The sequence below is a fragment of the Pleurodeles waltl genome, chromosome 4_1 (genome assembly GCF_031143425.1).
Source record: "Pleurodeles waltl isolate 20211129_DDA chromosome 4_1, aPleWal1.hap1.20221129, whole genome shotgun sequence".
NCBI classification, from domain to species: Eukaryota; Metazoa; Chordata; class Amphibia; order Caudata; family Salamandridae; genus Pleurodeles; species Pleurodeles waltl.
Genome location: NC_090442.1, coordinates 300,649,471 through 300,671,634, shown reverse-complemented (window position 1 = coordinate 300,671,634; position 22,164 = coordinate 300,649,471). Strand labels below are relative to the sequence as shown.

Genomic DNA, 22,164 nt, shown 5'->3' with positions numbered 1-22,164 from the left:
ATCGCTTCCCATTCCACCCTGACCCCCTCATCCCCCATCTAATGATGTCAACATCATTAGAGGGTGCTGGTCGCGCTGGAAGCCATTTGCTTCCTGTACGCATTAGGAGAAACAGGTGAGTTTCTCCACCAGCCGGGAGGGGATTTCTAACAAAGAGGCATCGGGGAAAGGGTTTTCCTTTCCCACGATATCACTTTTAGCATTCCTGCTGCCCGATCGCAATGCGATCGGGCAGCAGGAATACCCACTAGACACCAGGGACTGTCTTTTTTTGTGTACTTGTTTATGGGGGGGGCGTGTCCCCTTAGGCAAGGATCACTCTCCTTAGGGGGGCATATTAACTATGGCCATTTCTGCCCCCCCTTGGGGGCAGATCGGCCTTTTATTTTTAGGGGGAAGAAACCACTGGAATGCCAGGTTTCTTTTTTCTTTGTTTATTTCTATGGAGGCACGGCCCCTTGGGCAAGGCTCACCTCCTCAAGGGGGCAACAGAACTGTTGGCCATTTCTGTCCCCCTTGGGGGGAGATTGGCTATTTTTTTTTTTTTTGTTAGGCCCATGGGTAGAAGCCACGTAGGCACCAGGGATAATGTGTGTGTGTGTGTGTGTGTGTGTGTGTGTTTTTTTTGCTTGGGGGGACCCTTGGGCAAGGGTTGCTCCCCTTAGGGGCATATTATTTATGGTCATTTCTGCCCCTCTTGGGGGCAGATCGGAATATTATTTTTAGGCTGATCTGGCCCAAACCATTGGAATGCCAGAAATTTTCTTCTTTGTTTTTTTTTCTGTGTGGTGGGGGTTTGGGGGGTGCGCCCACTTGGGCTAGGGTCGCATAGAACTGTTGGCCACTTCTTCCCCCATATAAAGCGAGCGAGCGAGAGAGAGAGAGAGAGAGTGTGTGTGTGTCTGTGTGTGCTTTGTTGGGGGGGCCTTCAGCAAGGGTTGATCCCCTTGGGGGGGGGGGGGGGGGATATTATTTATGGCCTTTTATGCCCCCCTTGGGGGCAGATCGGCCTATTATGTTTAGGCTGATCTACCCAAGGGGGGCAGAGGCCATGAAGACACCAGGGATTGTTTATTTTGGGGTTTTGTTTTTTTGAGGTGGGGGCGCTTGGGCGAGGGTTGCCCCCCAAAAGGGGCACAGAATTGGTGGCAATTTATACCCCCCCCCCCACCCTTGGGGGCAGATCGGCGTATTTTTTTTTAGGCCCATCTGCCCCCAAGAGGGGCAGAATCCACTTAGGCACAAGGGAAAATGTCTAAATGCTTGGTGGCGGGGTGTTTGTCAACTGGCGAAGTATTTGCATTTGTGATTATAACAATGTATTTCACCTTATTGTTCTAGTTCAAAGCTTTTGTTTCCTTTGCTGTGGCTCCTTGCGGTTTTGGCAGTGGTTGACCTGCGGTTTGCGTAGTTTCATGTTTTAGGAAAGCAAAAATAATTTACTCCAAAGGAGTATTGTTGCCATGCATGAATGACATGTTTGTAGGTGGTATACTAAATGCAGGATTGTGTGTGAAATTGTCCTTAGATTTGTGCACAATGATATCTGTGTTGTCTTATGTCTAATTTGCTTTTTGTTCCCTCTTTTTAGTGGGATATCATTGGTAAGTGTTTTGTCTGTGCAGAGTAGTTGCTGGGGAGTCTAGATTTTTCAGGCAAGTTAGTGGTATAGTTTTGGAGTACAAACTTTTGATAAAGCCACATTTTGTTTATTACTTATTTTAGACAGTGCTGGTTGTTGTTGGCGCATTTGTCCAGTTACACTTCTTAGAAAGGATCATGGCTAGCCGCAGAGTGACCGCTCAGCAGGTTGTTGGCATGCTTTTTGAGTCGTCTTCTGACCATGATTATGAGACTGACTCTGCATCTGAGGCAGAGGAAGAAGTGAGAGATTCTGGCAATGAATTTTCTGTCCAAGAGGAATCTTCTGATGATGAAGCCACTCTCAGTGCAGATGAAAGGCCTGTTTTAGAAGAGGAGGACACTCATGTGCCAATAGTGTAGCAGCCTGGGGCTGAAAGGTTTCCCATAGGAAGACCTGAACCCTGGGTTGCCCCAAACACGAAGCAGCCAAATTTGTCTGCCTTTACTGGTCTCCCAGGGTGCAGAGTCAAAACTGAAAACATTTTGCCTGTCAATTTCTTTCAGTTGTTTATGGACAGTGTGTTTTTGGAAGAGATTGTTGAGCAGACTAATTTGTATGTGGAGCAGTATTTGAGGGACAAAGCTGACAGACTTAGGCCACACTCTAGAGCTACCCAGTGGATTCCAACAAATTTGGAAGAGATGACAAAGTTCTTGGGTTTGACTTTTTTGATGGGGTTGATAAGGAAGCCATCACTGGCTTCTTATTGGACTACTAGTCCCTTGATGGCAACAGCTATTTTTCTTGCAACCATGAGTTGTAATCAGTTGTAATCTGTATGTGCTTCTTCTTCGGATGTTGCATTTTGTTGACAATGCTTTAGCCTTGCTACGAGATCACCCTGATTCTGACCGTCTTTTTAAGATTAGGCCTGTCCTAGATCATTTTGTAGATCGGTTTTCAGAGGTCTATGTTCCAGGCAAGGAAACAGCTGTGGACGAGTCTTTGGTCCTGTTCAAGGGTCATTTGGTTTTTAGGCAGTACATTCCTAGCAAGAGGGCATGGTATGGAATTAAAATGTATATGCTGTCTGAAAGTAGTGCAGGATACGTGTGTAATTTCCGGGTCTACACTGATAGGGATTCCAGTATTGACCCCCCGTTGTGGTCTGCCCACTTTTGGAGTTAGTGAGCAAATTGTGTTGGAACTTGGTAGACGACTGTTTAACGAAGTTCACCATTTGTACGTAGATAACTTCTACATTGGAGTGCAGTTGTTCAAGGAATTGTTTAGAGTGGACACTGTTGATTGTGGCACAATCCTTTCTAACTGAAAAGGCTATCCAAGGGAGCCTGTCTGTAAAAAAAAAAAAAAAAACTTGAGAGGGGATAGTGCAGTGCCTTGCAGAAAGATGAGCTGCTAGCTCTAAAATTTGCAGACAGGAGGGATGTCTATATGCTAACTACCATCCACGATGACAGTACTTCCCCTGTGACTGTTTGGGGTCAAGTTGCTGAAGTGCACAAACCTGTGTGCATTTTAGATTATAATGAGCACATGGGAGGTGTAAATAGAGTAGATCAGAGGCAGGTACCGTATACTGCTGTTCGTAAGTCTTACGTTTGGTACAAGAAGTTAGTGGTTCACCTCTTCCACTAGGTAACTTTTAATGCTTTTATTGTGTTCAAGGATGGTTCTCCAGAGTCAAAGATGGCATTTATGAAATTTCAGGAGTCAGTGATAGAGAGCCTTATTGTGGTGGAACAGGCAAGAGTTCCTAGGGAAGCAGTGGCGGAGGATGTGGCTAGATTGAAAGATCGCCACTTTGCTGAGCATATTCTTCCCATGCCCAAAAAAAAAAGACTTTCCAGCTAAGAAATGAGTCTGTGCTCGAAGAGGTATCTGGAGGGAGACTTGAAAGTACTGCCCATATTGTCCTTCAAAGCCTGGGCTGTGTGTGGGTGGCTGTTTCAGGAGTTACCACACAAAAAATAATTTCTGGGAAATACAGTGAGCGTAAACTGCCTGTTTCATATGTTCAGTTTCTTTGCTGGCATTACTGTCATATTTAGTCACAGCCTTTGTGTTTGTAGTTTTGTACTTACTTATAATTAGTGGTTTCTTTGTTGAAAAAAGAAAAAGTGATGGCGGTGTGCGTGGAGTGGCGCTTGGCTGGCGGTGTAAATAGTGACTTGCTGTTGGCCACTGCAACACACTGCCAGCCAAACGCCAGTCCACACACTCCCATCAGCTGGTGTGACTGATGTATCAGGCATGTGGACCACCCACACAAGTGAGGTATCATTTTTATTGGGAGACTTGGGGGAACACTGGGTGGAAGGAAATGTGTGGCTCCTCTCTGGTTCCTGAACTTTCTGTCACCGAAATGTGAGGACAAAGCGTTGTTTTTGGCCAAATTTTGAGGTCTGCTGAGGATTCTGGGTAAGAAAACACTGGGGGATCCACGAAAGTCACACCTCCCAGGACTCCGTAGGGTGTCTAGATTTCTGAAATGTTTGGGTTTGGTAGGTTTCCCTATATGGCTGCTGAGCCCAGGACCAAAAACGCAGGTGCCCCTCCACCCCGCGAAAACAGGTAGTTTTGTATTTGATCATTCTGATGTGTCCACGTTATGTTGTGGGGCATTTCCTTTCGCGGGCACTAGGTCTACCCACACAAGTGAGGTACCATTTTTATCTGGAGACTTGGGGGAGCGCTGGGTAGAAGGACATTTGTGGCTCCTCTCAAATTCCAGAACTTTGTCACCGAAATGTGAGGAAAAAGTGTTTTTTTAGCCAAATTTTGAGATTTACAAAGGATTCTGGGTAACAGAACATGGTGAGAGCCCCACAAGTGACCCCATCCTGGATTCCCCTAGGTGTCTAGTTTTAAAAAATGCACAGGTTTGGTAGGTTTCCCTAGGTGCCGGCTGAGCTAGAGGCCAAAATCCACAGCTAGGCACTTTGAAAAAAACACGTCTGATTTCAATGTAAAAATGTGATGTGTCCATGTTGCGTTTCCTCTTGCAGGCATTAGGCCCACCCATGCAAGCGAGGTACCATTTTTAGCGGGAGACTTGGGGGAACACAGAATGGCAGAACAAGTGTTATTGCCCCTTGTCTTTCTCTGCAATTTTTCCTTCCAAATGTAAGGCAGTGTGTACAAAAGACTTCTATTTGAGAAATGCCCTGTAATTCATATGCTAGTATCCCGGAATTCAGAGATGCGCAAATAACCACTGCTTCTCAACAACTTATCTTGTGCCCATTTTGGAAATACAAAGGTTTCCTTGATACCTATTTTTCAGTCTTTATATTTCACCAAATGAATTGCTGTATACCCGGAATACAATGAAAACCCATTGCAAGGTGCAGCTCATTTACTGGCTCTGGATACCTAGGGTTCTTGATGAACCTAGAAGCTCTATGTATCCCCACAACCAGAGGAGTCCAGCAGACTTAACAGTATATTGCTTTAAAAAATCTGACATTACAGGAAAACGTTACAGAGTAAAACGTGGAGAAAAATGGCTGTTTTTTTCACCCCTATTTCAATATTTTTTTATTTCAGCTGTTATAATCTGTAGGAAAATTCTGAATTCTGAATTGTGTCTACTTTTCAGAAATGTTTAGTTTGCCGGGATCCAGCATTGGGTTTACACCCATTTCTGTCACTAACTGGAAGGAGGCTAAAAGCACAAGAAAAAGTAAAAATGGGGTATGTCCTAGTAAAATGCCCAAATTGTGATTTCTGATTAAAGTCTACCTGTTCCTGAAAGCTCGGAAGATGGTGATTTTAGCACCGCAAACCCTTTGTTGATACCATTTTCAGGGGAAAAACCACAAGCCTTGTTCTGCAGCCCTTTTTTCCCATTTTCTTTTTTTTTTTTTTAAATTAATATTTTGCTGTATTTTAGCTAACTCCTTGGTCTCCTCCAGGTGGACCCACAAACTCCAGGTATCTCTGGAATCCCTAGGACTTTGGAAAAAAGGCCACAAATTTGGTGTGGGTAGCTTATGTGGACAAAAAGTTATGAGGGCCTGAGCGCAAACTGCCCCAAATAGCCAAAAAAAGGCTCGCCATAGGAGGGGAAAAGGCCTGGCAGCGAAGAGGTTAAGAAGTTGTGTTAAGCATTTGTTGTATTCACAGGGGCAATAAATGATACACACACTCAAGTAAATAAATCCGAGACCAAATTAAAAAAATAACATTTGCTTTTAAATATGCTTTTAACCACAGAACTTCGTTATAATGTAAGCAGTTTTTAAATTAAAAGCACTTTTGAGTTTCAAAAATCAACAATGCAATTTTCAGAGTCTTCAATGTTAACCTATGGGAGGAAAACAAGAATGTAGTTTTGCAGGTAAGTACTCGACTTACAAACCCAGTCTTTGGGGTTTTAGGTCAACATCAGGCAAGGTTCAAGTCAGCACCAAGAGTGTACTGGCAGCGGCACAGGGGTGGCCGGATGCAGAGGTCAGATTCGGGATCGGGTGCCCAATGTTAACCAATGGAGACTGGAGGGGTGAACGAAGATGCGCTGCTCACAGGGGAGTAAAGCAGGGCCAGCGGTCGATCTTCTGCACTTGAGGTAAGTAGAAGAAGGGCCACAAGGCAGCACCAAACATACACCATCAACAGGACAGGAGCTGCCGGGTGCAGAGTGCCAACACGGCACTGGGGGCCCAATGTTAACCAATGGAGACCAGGGGTGACCAAAGATGCGCTGCTCATAGGTGAGTAAAGCGGTGTCAGGAGATGATCTCCTGAGGTTGAGACAAGCAATAGGAGGGCCACAAGGAAGCACCAAAATCACACCTTCAGCGACACAGGGGTGGAAGGGTGCAAAGTGCCAACACAGCATTGAGCGTCCAATGCAAGTCAATGGAGGAGGTTGGTTTTGGAAAAAGGCTGCAGGCTGGGGCCAGGATGTTTAATGAAGAAAACCCACAGCTGCCCAGGTAAGTTCGGAGGTCGAAGGACTCAGGGGACACCACCAGTCCAGCTCCCAAAGGTCCAGGGGCTCAGGATGCAGGGGTGTCCTTTGACACCGGAAAGCAGCTTACTGGGCAGTCGTGGTCAGGGGAAGTCTTCAGATTGAGGCTGCATGCTTCAAAGCAGAGTGCGGCAGGGGTCAACCAACGGTGGACTCAGGCTCAGAATCGCTGGAGAACCTTCACAGGACTGGTCGGACACTTGGGCCGTCGGGTGTAGAGGTGGGTCCGGGTGCGGTTTTGCGGTTCTTCAGGGCAGAGTTATTTTTCTACAACGTTTGTTTCTTCTGGACAGGTCCGCTGTCCATGGGAGATCTTGGTCTTTGTCAAAGGCAGGCAGTTCTCACAAAGCTTTGGAGGTCGCTGGGCTGCAGGGCCAGTCGCCTATTGATGCAGAATCATTGTGGGCTGCAGACAGGCCGGTCAATTGGTGTCTGCAGTCTTCTCTGCTGGTGTGACGCTGTAGTGTCCGGCTCTTCTTAGGTCATCAGGAATCTGAATTCTAGTTCGGAGTGCCACCTCAATACTGACATAGGGGCGTTACAGGGGTGCCAGGTGCTAGCCAATGAGCTACTCAGCTTTAGGGTGACTACACCCTTGCTATGACCACTTACTTTGGAAAGCGGACACAGCCCTAACCCTATTGGCCTAATTCCTTCCAAACAAGATAGAGAAATTTAAAAAATAGTGTCCACTTCAGCTCCTCCACCTTAGGGGTGGGACTAGCATGAAGTGGGCGATCCTAATTTAACTCATTTTGACACTGGTCCTGCTGCCAAAGTGGGGTCAGGAACTGAGGGTCAGCCTTTTCCACCGTTTGGAGAGGCCTGGTTTGCATTTCAAAGGCGGCAAGGCCTTTGAAACTCCACCGCCCTGGAATTTCCATCCTGCCTGGATGAGGTACTATCACTTCCGTCCAGAGCAGGCCTTTGTTCTGAGCCGCTGAGAGCGTTGGCTTTCACCTTGGGGGGGGGGGGACAGAACACTGTGTAAGGTGGCTGCATTGGTTTGCATCAGTCAATGACCACACTAAGGGTTGGTAGGTTTTCAAGGGGCACCGCTAAGGTGCCATCTGCGTGCATGTATTATAAATCCATCACTGGTTTCAGTGAGGGTTTATTAATACGAGATGTTTGATACCAAACCTTCCTATCTTCATTGAAGCAATCATGTAGCTGAGGAACTTGTAGTGACCAGTGTCCAGCACATCTACTTAAAACTGCTTCACTGGTTACATGCTATGTCTGACAATCGACAAAGACATAACGGGGGCATAGCTGCTCATGCAGCTGTGCCCACACATGTAACAAAATGCACCTTGCCTAAGAGCTGTAAAGCCTGCCAGAGGGGTGACTTACATATATTGCGTGCAGTGTTACGGGACATGGCACACAAGCTTTGGGCCATGACATGTTTTCATTTTATCTCTGCACCAAGACACGCAGTCTGCAATGGCAGCACTGTGTGCTGTTGGTGAGAGGGTCCTTGAGGGTGGCACAGTCAGTGCTGCAGCCCTCAGGGGCCTTCTTTAGCTCCCCATGCCCTCGGTTCCAATGGTACCATTTACTAGGGTTTAGAGTGGCAAGTAAAGGTTTTGGCAATTGGAAAAACAACTCTGCAGTTTTTGGAGAAACCGATCTGGCACTGGGGACCTGGTTAGCAGGTAACCAGTGCACTTTCAATTGAAACTGCACCAGAAACCAGGCAAAAAAAGAGGGGTCTAACCATTTTGAAAAGAGGCACTTTCCTACACAAATGTTGTGTAGATCCATTAACGACGTCATCTTTTGATATTGCTTAAATGTTAACAGGATTTAGATCCGGACACCTTAGGATGTAAGATACGACCTAGTTGCGGTCAGTTTGTGCTGGAATTTCGGTGGTGTAACAGAGAAGAACCCTTGACTTCCATCAATGAGGTGCAGCAAAAAAAAAAACTGGCAGTGTCAAATATTCCATGACACCCTGGTTGGTCAAAGCTGCAACTAAAGCTGCATGGCACCATCTGTCAACAATAAAGAGATATTGCTGTGGAAATTGCTTTCGAAATCTAATTAAGTGTCTAGTGGATATTAATAAGATAAGGAATCTTCAGACCAGCATATGTTTAGAAGAAATAAATCACACTGGTGTGTGTATCTCTCGTGTAGAATAGTTAGTTTAAGAATATAATTACACTACTTACTTGTCATAAGAACCAGAAATGAGGGTCTGTGCTTCAAAAGGATGAAACTGCAGGGTTTGGACCTAAGAGACAAAAAACATGGTAAATACATAATGCATGCAAAACAAGTTACACGTGTATTAGTTAACTTTGTTTCACAGCAGCTTTGAAAATGCAATTACAATAAGAAACTTACAGAGGATCCAAACCAATTATGTGTTTTTAGGCATGAAATGTCACCATCAAAACATAAAAATAGCCACTGTTCTCTCCAGCTCGGATATGAAACAACGAGTTTCTTCCAAGGTTCATTTCCCTCACCTCACCTCAGTGCATAGGTGGAACCTTGTGCCTGTATTGTAAACCACTCTAACCTCTTGTGTCACTTCTACGCTTATGCCACAGATGTGAGCACAAGCCACATTCCACGCTGTGCCACTTCTACCTTTATGACAGACAGTGCTATCCCCAAATTTCGCCGACTAAAGATGCTGAACTAATGGGCACATTCACAATGATACTCAAACATGGTTGGTACACCACCATCTCAAGCTCAATCCACTATCGCCTCTTGCATTCTTCCTACTATATTCTGCATCCGACTTAACCTTGACTCAACAATCCTCACTGACCTGAAGCCCTTCCATATCCTTTCTTCTTTTGGGACACATACCCTAAACTATAAACAAATCAATTCACAAGCCAAAGCAGCACAATTTCAACCCAAAATCGTAGCAGGATACTTATCAACTCATATTTGGAGCAGTTAAATCCCTTTTGCTCTGAAGCTGGATAGTGGAAACTCAATATCCATATGGATTCCTAAACTGCACCACATTCCCATTACAGAAGCCCTATTTGCAACTGCTGGGTGTGCCCTGGGCTAAAGTACGTAGTACCATGTAACACCAATTATGCTTTCACTTTAATGTTCCTCTATACAAGCAAAAAGTATCTTTAAACTAGCATGAATCTTGCTTAAGGCACTCTACTCCAGCAATCTAAACTATTTCCCCCCGGAAACCAGTCACCTCAGAAAGACAATGACATCTTTTGAGCTCTAACACCATTTCTCTAGAAATATCAGTCTGTATGAGGCCAAAAACCGTAAAGCAGCATACCTGAGGAAGTGCATCAAAGATGTGGAACTCCATTAAACTAGTCATTTAGATCAACCCATTCCTATAAAACATTTAAAAATCAGGTCTGATGAACCTGTTGTTTCAGTGTCCCACAACACTCGAGAACTGTCTCAAACCAAATTTATTTGCATGGTCTTCACTGCTTATATTTCTTTAAATTCTGTATCCGTGGGTATGTATGTTTTTCCTTCGTTGTGTAGCACACAAACATTTCTATTTTTTTCTGTTTACTTCTGAAATTCAACTTCTGCAATTGTGCGGGGTTTTGATAGCCCTTGTGAAACCATTCCTATATAAACAGCTCTGCCACCCACAAGGTTTTTTCCTTGTCATTTAAAACTGCTAATAAGTAAATACAATAAGACATCTCGCCAAAGCTCAGTATCAATCTAAGGAGTAAAATTGTATTCACAGACGCAGGAGTGCCATTAAAGTAGCTTCCCCAGTGAGCTTGCTATGCTGTTTAAAGAACAAAAGAACAGCACCAATGTATCAAACATATAAGCATTGAAGAAACAAGAGTAAATATCTTTAGAAGTAGTGCACGATTCACTGGTGACAACTGTCTTTCTTACGAAGCGCGAAGTTCCAATTGAAATGGTTTGTGAAATGGCGCATTCCATGAGCCCACCAGTTGTCACTTAAAAAAAAGTCAACCATTTAACTCAGGAACTGATTTGCATCCCGCTCAACGTCTTTGATTACAGATGCATTCATTTCAAAATATTGCTGAAAGAGAATGCAAATTCAACAGTACATAATGGTACATTATGCACTAAATTAAAGAAGGCAAACGTAGCTAATCGGTTTATATAATTCAAATGTTCGTTCACATTAAGATTCCCTTACTGAAAATGGGCTTGGCTACACTTGGTCCATGTGCTATAAAGATAAAGAGGCTGTGAATAATCTATGCAAAACTGACACTGGTCCTTTCGTCGACCAAATGGATATGGCAAGATGGGTACACTGTAGAATTATACACATTTGTTTGCATTGGTTCCGAACACTGTAGGGCACTAGGGAATTATACTTTTTCGTATTTCATGTTGGAAGGACAAACAAACTGCGGAGGGAAACTTCTTAGGCTTGCATCAGCTAACGACTGACTTTAAAGGATTCATCATGTGAAGAGTGTAGACTGAAGACTATATAGTAAAAAAAAATAAAAAAAAAGATAAGATGGCATTAAAGAATCTTTTGAGATCCAGCATTAGCCAAGACTTTTTGATTTTACTAAAATTATATGTATAATATACTTACTTAAAGGGGCTTTCAGCCACCTCTCTTCATCCACTGGACTGTTGTGTCATTCACATTTTGCTTTCGCCCACTACTGTATGTGGCAAAGGGTCAAGCTTCTTAAGCCACTGGCTTTATTCACTTTGAGCAACTGCATTTTGCGCTCTCACAATGTATGCATCTACACACTAGGTAGTTTCTTTCAGTGCCAGTGTTTTTGTTTTCACTTTAGAATGACTTCAGAGCTGTCTGTGTTTAGAGTCTGAGGTGAAATCAGGGTGCTTTAAACTAGATGTGAGCACAGGCTACATTCCACGCTATCAGTTCCTGACTCTTGCCAATGCTGTTGGAAGTTCCTTTTGGAGAGTCCTTTGTTTATGTGAGTGCTGGTATTTCACAGCTTACAGATTGCGTCCATCTGAAACGGTTTTGTATTGTTACCTTTTGTTTACTATGTATGCAGTACTCAAACCGAAAGCTTCAATATTACGCATGTGAATTCTTAAGCAGAGAATTCTTCAGAGCATGTTTATTCTGGATTCAGTTTCACCAATGGTTCTTCAATAAAGTTTGTTCAGGCAGGAAACTGGCCATTTTTGTGTTTAATTTGTAACACTTGTAACACTGCTTTGATTTCTTCTCTCACTCCTTCTTTCGCTCCTTCCAATTCCTTTCCCGTTTTAGTCTTTCTCTCCTACCTTCCTTTTTTTCTCCTTCCTTCCATCCCCTTGCCTCTCCTTCCTATTTCCTTCCTTCTCTCTTTCCTTATACCTCTGCTTTATTCTTCCCTTCCTTTCTCAAAGGCATGAGCCTGGCAGCATGACAGAAGGACTGGCTTTTTTAGGTCTGCGGTAGCCAAAGCCTTCTGATTTGACTAAAATGATGTGTATGACATAGTTGCTTAAATGGTGGTTCAGCCACACTTCATCCATTTGTCTGTGGTTGTGTTATTCACATTTGTCTCTAACCCACTCTAGCATGCATCAAGGGGCAATGCATCAGCCCACTTCAGCCACTGGCTGACTTCACTATGAGTTATGCCATGCTGCTCTGTTACAAGGAGCACATCCATAAGTAGTTCCCTTCATTTCTAGAGACCACTATGGTAATGTGTATTTTTATGAGATCAAATAATATTTTGCCTTTAGTCAATATACTCTATTTTTAGGCTGATGAACATCCAGCAGCTTCCCAAGCCAAGTTTTACAAACAAACTCATGCTAAAACAAAATAAGAATTGCCAAAACGTTGGAGGACAACATCGGAACTATTGGCATAGCGAGTGTTTTTTTTCTCCATTTGTGCAAAGGTTTTTTTGAATCGTATGTGACATGTTGTGCTGTGAAAGTGAATAAGTGAGAGCTAAGTATAATAACAAAAGCTAAGATCATCAATGAACACCTTAAGAGAAAAGAGTGTGCAAGAATAAAAAGGGGTTAATTTATCTTTTGGCAGGCCAGGCGCCAAGCAGCTCGAGCCCCACCTTCACCAGCCCTGACAATGCTGGTCTGAAGTATTTGGAGATCCCAGGTGTGTTGGCGGGGAATTTCATCTAAACTGCAAAGCTGGGTTTGCTACTATGTCATGGCAGACTGCTCTTCTTTTATCTATGAAAAACAAAAAATAAAATTACCCCAATTCTCTGGAAGCTTCCTCTTAGTGTGAATGGGACATTTAATTTGTCCTGTTCACAACTGAGACGCCAGTCACAACGGCTGCAAACAAGTACAAGCATTGGCAAAGCCAATAGTTTTCGCCTATACGAGAGCTACTGCCTTTGACAATGTGTTTTTGACATGTTGTACTCCAGTGTGATAGACTGGATTTGTTTGAGTGGAAGGGAGTAGAGTTCAGTGGCAGGGAGTGTCGTAGAGTGGAGTGAATTGAGGTAGTAGGGTGAACTGGAATGGGGTAGGGTGGGTTGGATTGTGTGGATTGGGGGGGTTGGAGTGGGTGGGCTGGAGAGGGAGGATTAAAATGAGATGAGGTGGATTGGAATGGGATGAGGTGGATTGGATTGGGGCGATGTGGATTGGAAACGTTGAGTCAGGTGGACTGGATTGTTTTGGGGCGAGTAGACAGGGTTCGTTTGGGGTGGATTGGATTGGCTTGGTTTAGGTGGATTGGAGTGGATTGGTTTGGCGAGGGTGGATTGAATTAGAGTTGGATGATTTGGAGTGGGGTAGACTTGATTTGGATAGATTGGAGTGAGGTGGATTGGATTGGAGTGGGTGGATTGTTTTGGATTGGAGTGGGACAGATTAAGTGGGGCAGATTGTTTTGGGATCTGAGTGGGGCAGACAGTTTTGGATTGGAGTAGGGAAGATTGTTCTGGATTTAAGTAGGGCTGTTTGTAGTGGGGCGAACTGTCTTGGACTGGAGTGGGGCAGATTGTTTGGGATTGGATTGTGGCAGACTGGAGTGGAGCAGATTGTTTTGGATTGGAGTGGGGCAGATTGGAGTGAGGCAGATTGTTTCGTATTGAAGTAGGGCAGATTGTTTCGTATTGAAGTGGGGTGTGTTGGAGTGGGACTCATTTTTTTGGACTGAGTGGGGCATTTTGGAGTGAGACAGGTTGTTTTGGACTGGAACGGGGCAGACTGGGGTGATGCAGGTTGTGTTGGATCGAAGTAGGGCAGAGTGGAGTGAAGCAGATGGTTTTGGATTAAAGTGGGGCAGACTGGAGTGGGGTGGATTGTTTTGGATTGGAGTACGCCAGATTGGAGTGGAGCAGATTGTTTTGGATTGGAGTGAGGGACATTGTTTTGGATTGAAGTGGAGCAGATTGTTTTGGATTAGAGTGGGGCTGATTGGAGTGAGGCAGGATGTTTTGAATTGGAATGGGGCAAGCTGGAGTGAAGCAGATTGTTTTAGATTGAAGTGGGGCAGACTGGAGCATGGTGAACTGGATTGAGGTGGGTGAATTGGTGAGAGAATGAGGTGGATTGGGGAAGTGGACTGGAGTGAGGTAGACTGGACTGGGTGGATTGGAATGATGTGGGGTGGACTGAAGTGGGTGGATTGGAGTAGGGTAGACTGTGGAAGATTGGAGTTGAGAATTGGGATTGAGTGGGTGGACTGGGGTGCAGTGGATTGGACTGGAGTGGATCAGATTGGAGTAGAGGGGACTGAAGTGGACAGGCTGTTTTGTATTGGAGTGGGGCAGATTGGAGTGGGTGGGATAAGAGTGGGGCATATTGTTTTCCATTGATGTAGGTGGAATGGAGTGTGGGCAGATTGTTTTGGAGAGTGGCAGATTGGTTTGGATTGGAGTAGGGCATACTGAAGTGGGGCAGACTGGATTGGAATGGGGCAAATTGGAGTGGGGCAGACTGTTTTGGATTGGAGTGGGGCAGACTGTTTTGGATTGGAGTGGGGCAGACTGTTTTGGACTGGAGTGGGGTAGATTGTTTTGGACTGGAGTGGGGCAGATTGTTTTGGATTGGAGTGGGGCAGATTGGAGTGGGGCAGATTGGGCAGACTGTTTTGGATTAGAGTGGGGCAGATTGTTTTGGATTGGAGTGGAGCAGATTGATTTGAATTAGAGTAGTGCAGACTGTTTTGGATTGGAGTGGGGCGGATTATCTTGGTTCAGGGTGGGGCAGACTGTTTTGGTTTGGAGTGGGGCAGACTGTTATGGTTTGGAGGGGGGCAGCCTTTTTTGGTTGGGAGGGGGGCAGCCTGCTTTGGTTGGGAGGGGGGCAGCCTGCTTTGGTTAGGAGGGGGGTAGACTTGCTTTGGTTTGGAGTGGGGCAGACTTGCTTTGGTTTGGAGTGGGGCAGACTTGCTTTGGTTTGGAGTGGGGCAGACTTGCTTTGGATTGGAATGGGGCAGATTATTTGGGATTGTTTTACATTGGATTGTGGTGAAAGGGTCCGCTGGGATGTGGCCCACTGGTGTAACCTCCAGGTAACAGGTGTAAGAGGTAGAGAAGCTCTTTATAAAATGACAACCCTACCAAGCCTTTTATATGTGCTGCAAACCAGGCAATCAGAATTCCAGAGTTTTTAAAGAAAACAGATTAGGAGGCCCAACTACTACTGTGGCAAGGTGATGCCCCAGGATTTGCAAAAGGGTGCTTATGATGGGGGACTGGCAGTCCCAGACATCCTAAAATATTATTGGGCAATAAAACTCTTAATAATTATTGATTGGCTTTCCTCGAACCGCCAGGAATCAACCTACCGAGCGGATAGGGAGGCCATGGGTCGCGAGGTATGAGGCAATTTGTAGGAAGTTGGCTCTGTATATACTATTTCAAAGTAAGAAATAGTGTGCACAGAGTCCAAGGGTTCCCCTTAGAGGTAAGATAGTGGCAAAATTAGATAATTCTAATGCTCTATTTTGTGGTAGTATGGTCAGGCAGTAGGCTTATCACAGGGTAGTGTTAAGCATCTGTTGTACAAACACAGGCAATAAATGAGGAACACACACTCAAAGACTTACTCCAGGCCAATAGGTTTTTTATATAGAAAAATATATTTTCTTAGTTTATTTTAAGAACCACAGGTTCAAGATTTGAAGTAAACACATAAAATTCAAGGTACTTCACTTAGGTAACTTGGGAACTTTGAATAAAAGCAATATCATATATAGTCTTTGTAAAAATGGCTATAAGCTATTTTCAAAGTGGACACTGCAAAAATCAACAGTTCCTGGGGGAGGTAAGTAAAGGTTAGTTTGTGAAGTAAGTAAAACACTTACAAGTCTCAGTTCTGGGGCATAGGTAGCCCACCGTTGGGGGTTCAAGGCAACCCCAAAGTTACCACACCAGCAGCTCAGGGCGGGTCAGGTGCAGAGGTCAAAGAGGAGCCCAAAACACATAGGAGCCTATGGGGAACAGGGGTGCTCTGGTTCCAGTTGGCCAGCAGGTAAGTACCTGCATCCTCGGGGGCAGACCAGGGTTTTTTTGTAGAGCACTGGGGGGACACAAGTAGATACACAAAACACACCCTCTGCGGCACATGGGCGGCCGGGTGTAGTGTGCAAAGCAGGCGTCGGGTTTCAGATAGGAATCAATGGAGGGACCCGGGGGTCACTCTAGCGGCGCAGGCAGGAACAGGGGGGGCTTCTCAGGACAGCCACCACCTGGGCTAGGCAGAGGGTCGGCTGAGGGTCACTCCTGTGCTGAAGCTCGGTTCCTTTAGGTCCTGGGGACTGCGGGTGCAGTGCTGGTTCCAGGCGTCGGGTCCCTTGTTACAGGCAGTCGCGGTCAGGGGGAGCCTCTGGATTCTCTCTGCAGGTGTTGCTGTGGGGGTGTAGGGGGGTCGTCTCTGGCTACTCACAGGCTCGCAGTCGCCGGGGAGTCCTCCCTGGGGTGTTTGTTCTCAGTATGCGGGTGCACAGTGCGAAGTCTCACGCTTCCGGCGTTGGGAGTTTCTTGGTCCTTTAGTCCAGGGCAGTCCTCTGAGGCTTCAGAGGTCACTGGTCCCTGTCGGATGCGTCGCTGGAGCAGGTTTTCAAAGTTGGAGACACGCCGGTAGGGCTGGGGCCAAAGCAGTTATCGTCGTCCGTCTTCTCTGCAGGCTTGTAGGTCAGCAGTCCTTCTTGTTTCTTCAGGTTGCAGGAATCTGATTTCCTGGGATCTGGGGTGCCCCTAAATACTATATTTAGGGGTGTGTTTAGGTCTGGGAGGGCAGTAGCCAATGGCTACTGTCCTGGAGGGTAGCTACACCCTCTTTGTGCCTCCTCCCTGTGGGGAGGGGGCACATCCCTAATTCTATTGGGGGAATCCTCCAAAACTAAGATGGAGGATTTCTAAAGGCAGGGGTCACCTCAGCTCAGGACACCTTAGGGGCTGTACTGACAGGTGGGTGACTCCTCCTTGTTTTTCTCATTATCTCTTCCAGCCTTGCCGCCAAAAGTGGGGGCTATCTCCACTAGCTGGGATGCCCTGGGGCGCTGTAAAAAAAGGGGTGAGCCTTTGAGGCTCACCGCCAGGTGTTAGAGTTCCTGCAGGGGGAGGTGCGAAGCACCTCCACCCAGTACAGGCTTTGTTCCTGGCCACAGTGACAAAGGCACTCTCCCCATGTGGCCAGCAACATGTCTGGTGTGTGGCAGGCTGGCAGAAACTGGTCAGCCAACACGAAGTCGGATTGGTATTCAGGGGGCATCTATAAGATGGCCGCTGGGTGTATGTTACAATAAATTGCACACTGGCATCAGTGTGCATTTATTGTGCTGAGAAGTTGGATACCAAACTTCCCAGTTTTCAGTGTAGCCATTTTGGAACTGTGGAGTTTGTGTTTGACAAACTCCCAGACCATATACTCTTATGGCTACCCTGCACTTACAATGTCTAAGGTTTTGCTTAGGCACTGTAGGGGCATAGTGCTCATGCACATATGCCCTCACCTGTGGTATAGTGCACCCTGCCTTAGAGCTGTAAGGCCTGATAGAGGGGTGACCTACCCATGCCACAGGCAGTGTGAAGTTGGCATGGCACTCTGAGGGTATTGCCATGTCGACTTAAGTCATTTTCTCCCCACCAGCACACACAAGCTGTGGAGCAGTGTGCATGTGCTGAGTGTGGCGTCCCCAGGGTGGCATAAGACATGCTGCAGCCCTTAGAGACCTTCCCTGGCATCAGGGCCCTCAGTACCAGGGGTACCAGGTACAAGGGACTTATCTGAGTGTCAGGGCTGTGCCAAATGTGGAAGCAAAGGTACAGTTTAGGGTTTTGGTGCTGGGCCTGGCTAGCAGGGTCCCAGCACACTTTCAATCAAAACTTAGCATCAGCAAAGGCAAAATGTTGGGGCGGTAACCATGCCAAGGAGGCATTTCCTTGCACCCGCCTTTACCCCTTTATCTTCGAACTCAAGGCATCATCTGTGGAGTAACCCACGGATCTGCGCTAAGCCCCACCCTCTTCAACACTTACATGATAGCTCTGACCAGCATCGCCAAAACCCACAGACTCATCATCATCACCTACCTGCTCTTATCTATTATAACCAGCGCATACAAGCACAGACAGTGTCTAAGGTGTGGGTTGGAATCCTGACTTCCACACCGGACGCATCTTGTGATGTTGGGCAACTCACATACTCTCCTGTACCAGCTTCTCTTATCCGCCAAAAACTGTGAGTGTTTTAGAGGTTATTCTGATAGCTAAGTGTAGCATGTAATAACACATATACCTAGATGTGCCTTTCACCATTTTAAAACTGAAATCCCCTCTGTTGTAGGCAACAAGGATAAGATTGCATAGAACAGGATGTGGCGTAACGGGCAGGAAACTAGGGAACCAGGTTAAACCCCTTCTGTGCTGGAGACGTAATGGTTGCGTCCACTGGCACAGTGCTCCTGTGCCTATGACGTAACCATTATGTCCTCGGACATGAGCTCGGAGGGAGCGCTAGCGCTCCCTCCGTGGGCTTAAAAGGCAGGGATGGAAAGGGAAGCCCTTCCACCCCGACCCCCTCCCCGTGACGTCTGATGACGTCAGTGCGTGACTGCGTGCTGACCTCATCAGAGGCCACCTCCCCATTGCGCTGGAAGCATTTCTCTTCTGATCATGTGATGGGGGCCTGGGAGGCTTCAAAGGGAAGGAAAGGAATTTCCTTCCCTTTGAAGTCTCTCGGAGCACTTCAGAAGCTGGATTGTGAAGCGATCCGGCTTCTGAAATGCCCACTAGCCACCAGGGATTTATTTGACAACAGAAATTTTTTCAAGGCCTTTTCTACCCCCCCTGGGTGCAGATCGGCCTATTGTTATTAGGCCGATCTGCCCCCAGGGGGAGGCAGAAACCTCTAGGGGCCAGGGATATTTTTATTTTTTTTATTTTTTTTATAGAGGTGGGGAGCGACCCCTTAGGCAAGGGCCACTCCCCTGGGGGGTAATTTATTTTAGCCCATTTCTGCTCTCCCAGATCAGCGTATTTCTATTAAGCTGATCTGCCGGGGGGGGGGGAGCACAAACCACATAGGCACCAGGGATTGGTGTGTGTGTATGAGTGTGTTTTCTTTAGGGGGTGTAGCCCCTATGGTAAGGGTTGCTCCCCATGGGGGGGAAGACTGGCCTACTTTGAGAGGGGGGGGCGCCCAGAGACCAGGGAAGATATTTTTTAAAAATAAGTGGGTCGGGGTATGGCCATATCCCCACACCAAATAAATGGGGCCAAAGTTGTTCTGTCCAGTGGGCAGATGGGGCAATTACCCCTGATCCACACCCCGGGGTGGAGGGGCAAAGAGGGAGGAGGCAGAAAGTCTACTAGATGCCAGGGAATTAAAAAAATAAAATAGTGGGGTGGTGGATACCAACCAGTATGGGTCTGGTTATACCCCCACCCCAACTGAAGGCGGTAACAGTCTTTCAGTGCTCCCCCACACACTAAAACATCTTATCCCACGGCAAGCAAGAGGACATTTGATTATTTTGGGTTTTGGTTTTACATTTGGGCCATGAGAGCTTAGCTAACTCTCAAAATCGTCCCACTTGGAATGGTGAGGGCTGCACTTTATGGACTTTGGGACGCTGCCATGTAGAAAAATCCACAAGACCTAGACACATCTGAAAACTAAACAACTGGGAGATTCCAGGGTGGTGTGTTTCACAAGCACCCCGCACCATTTTCTTACCCACAATGCTCTGCAAACCTCCAACTTTGCTGGAAATCACAACTTTTTTCCACATTTTTGTGATGGAACCTTCCGGAATCTGCAGGAATCCACAAAATCCTACCACCCAGCATTGTCTCATCTATACCGATAAAAATTCTGCTGCCCTTGTCAGTCAAAAAATGTTTTTTGCCAAACTGCCCTTTTGGGCCCGCTTTGGTTCCCCCTCAATTTCAACATGTTTTTGGCTCTTCCCTGTCACAAGCACTTGCCCATTTACACAAATGAGGTATCATTTTTACCCGGAGACTGAGGGGAACGTTGGGTGGTATAAAATTTGTCCCGGTGCTGTGAACCCACACAGAAATGTGGGAAAAATTTGATTTTTTAGATAAATTTGAGGTTTGCTGAGGATTCTGAGTAAGAAAACATTGGGGGATCCACGCAAGTCACACCTCCATGGACTCCTTTGGGTGTTTAGTTTTCAGAAATGTCTGGGTTTGGTAGGTTTCCCTAGATGGATACTGAGCCCAGGACAAAAAATGAGGGTGACTCCCCCCGCAAAAACAGGAAGTTTTGTAGTTGATAATTTTGATGTGTCCAGATAGTGTTTTGGGGCATTTCCTTTCGCGGGCAGTAGGCCTACCCACACAAGTGAGGTACCGTTTTTATCAGGAGACTTGGGGAAAGGAAATTTGTGGCTCCTCTCAGATTTTAGAGCTTTCTGCCACTGAAATGAGAGGAAAAGGTGTTTTTTTGGCCAAATTTTGAGGTTTGTAGAGGATTCGGGGTAACAGAACCTGGTCAGAGCCCCACAAGTCACCCCAAACTTGGATTACCATAGGTGTCTAGTTTTCAAAACTGCGCAGGTTTGCTAGGTCTCCCTAGGTTCCGGCTGGGCTAGAGGCCAAAATCCACAGCTAGGCACTTTGCAAAAAACAGCTCTGTTTTCTTTGGGAAAATGTGATGTGTCCACGTTGTGTTTTGGGGCATTACCTGTCGGGGGCGCTAGGCCTACCCCCACAAGTGAGGTATCATTTTTATCGGGAGACTTGGGGGAACACTGGGTGGAAGGAAGTTTATGGCTCCTCTCAGATTCCAGAACTTTCTGTCACCGAAGTGAGAGGAAAAAGTGTTTTTTGGGCCAAATTGTGAGTATTGCAAAGGATTCAGGGTAACAGAACCTGGTCAGAGCCCCACAAGTCACCCCATCTTGGATTCCCCTAGGTGTCTTGTTTGCAAAAATGCGCAGGTTTGGTAGGTTTCCCTAGGTGCCGGCTGAGCTAGAGGCCAAAATCTACAGCTAGAACAGGTCAGATTTCAATGTAAAAATGTGATGTGTCCATTTTATGTTTCCTGTCGCGAGCATTAGGCCTACCCACGCAAGTGAGGTACCATTTTTATTGGGCGACTTGGGGTAACACAGAATAGCAAAACAAGTGTTATTGCCCCTTGTCTTTCTCTACATTTTTTCCTTCCAAATGTAAGACAGTGTGTAAAAAAGACGTCTATTTGAGAAATGCCCTGTAATTCACATGCTAGTATGGGCGCCCAGGAATTCAGAGATGTGCAAATAACCACTGCTTTTCAACACCTTATCTTGTGCCCATTTTGGAAATACAAAGGTTGTCTTGATACCTATTTTTCACTTTTTATATTTCAGCAAATTAATTGCTGTATTCCCGGTATAGAATGAAAACCCATTCCAAGGTGCAGCTCATTTATTGGCTCTGGGTACCTAGGGTTCTTGATGAACCTACAAGCCCTATATATCCCCGCAACCAGAAGAGTCCAGCAGGTGTAACCGTATATTGCTTTAAAAAATCTGACATCGCAGGAAAATGTTACAGAGTAAAACGTGGAGAAAAATTGCAGTTATTTTACCTCAATTTCAATATTGTTTTATTTCAGCTGTTATTTTCTGTAGGAAACACTTGTAGGATCTACACAAATGACCCCTTGCTGAATTCAGAATTTTGTCTTCTTTTCAGAAATGTTTAGCTGTCTGAGATCCAGCATTGGTTTCTCACCCATTTCTGTTGCTAACTGGAAGGAGGCTGAAAGCACACAAAAAAAAGTAAAAATGGGGTATGTCCCAGTAAAATGTCAAAATTCTGTTGAAAAATTGGGTTTTTCTAATTCAAGTCTGCCTGTTCCTGAAAGCTGGGAAGATGATGATTTTACCACCGCAAACCCTTTGTTGATGGCATTTTCAGGGGAAAAACCACAAGCCTTCTTCTGCAGCCCTTTTTTCCCATTTTGTTTAAAAAAACGAAATTTTCGCTGTGTTTTGGCTAATTTCTTGGTCTCCTTCAGGGGAACCCACAAAGTCTGGGTACCTCTAGAATCCCTAGGATGTTGGGAAAAAAAAAGGACGCAAATTTGGCATGGGCAGCTTATGTGGAGAAAAAGCTATGAGGGCCTAAGCGCAAACTGCCCCAAATAGCCAAAAAAAGGCTCAGCACAGGAGGGAAAAAGG

General features: G+C 45.8%; 1 protein-coding gene across 1 annotated transcript in view; it reads right to left on the bottom strand.

Annotated features, from left to right (window-relative positions):
- PWP1 (PWP1 homolog, endonuclein) overlaps positions 1-22,164 on the bottom strand; it is a 320,357-nt gene that overhangs the window by 102,419 nt on the left and 195,774 nt on the right. Inside the window, exon 10 of the mRNA XM_069228384.1 lies at positions 8,765-8,826. Coding sequence (XP_069084485.1) covers positions 8,765-8,826 — 62 coding nt within the window. The remainder of the gene's footprint in view (positions 1-8,764; positions 8,827-22,164) is intronic.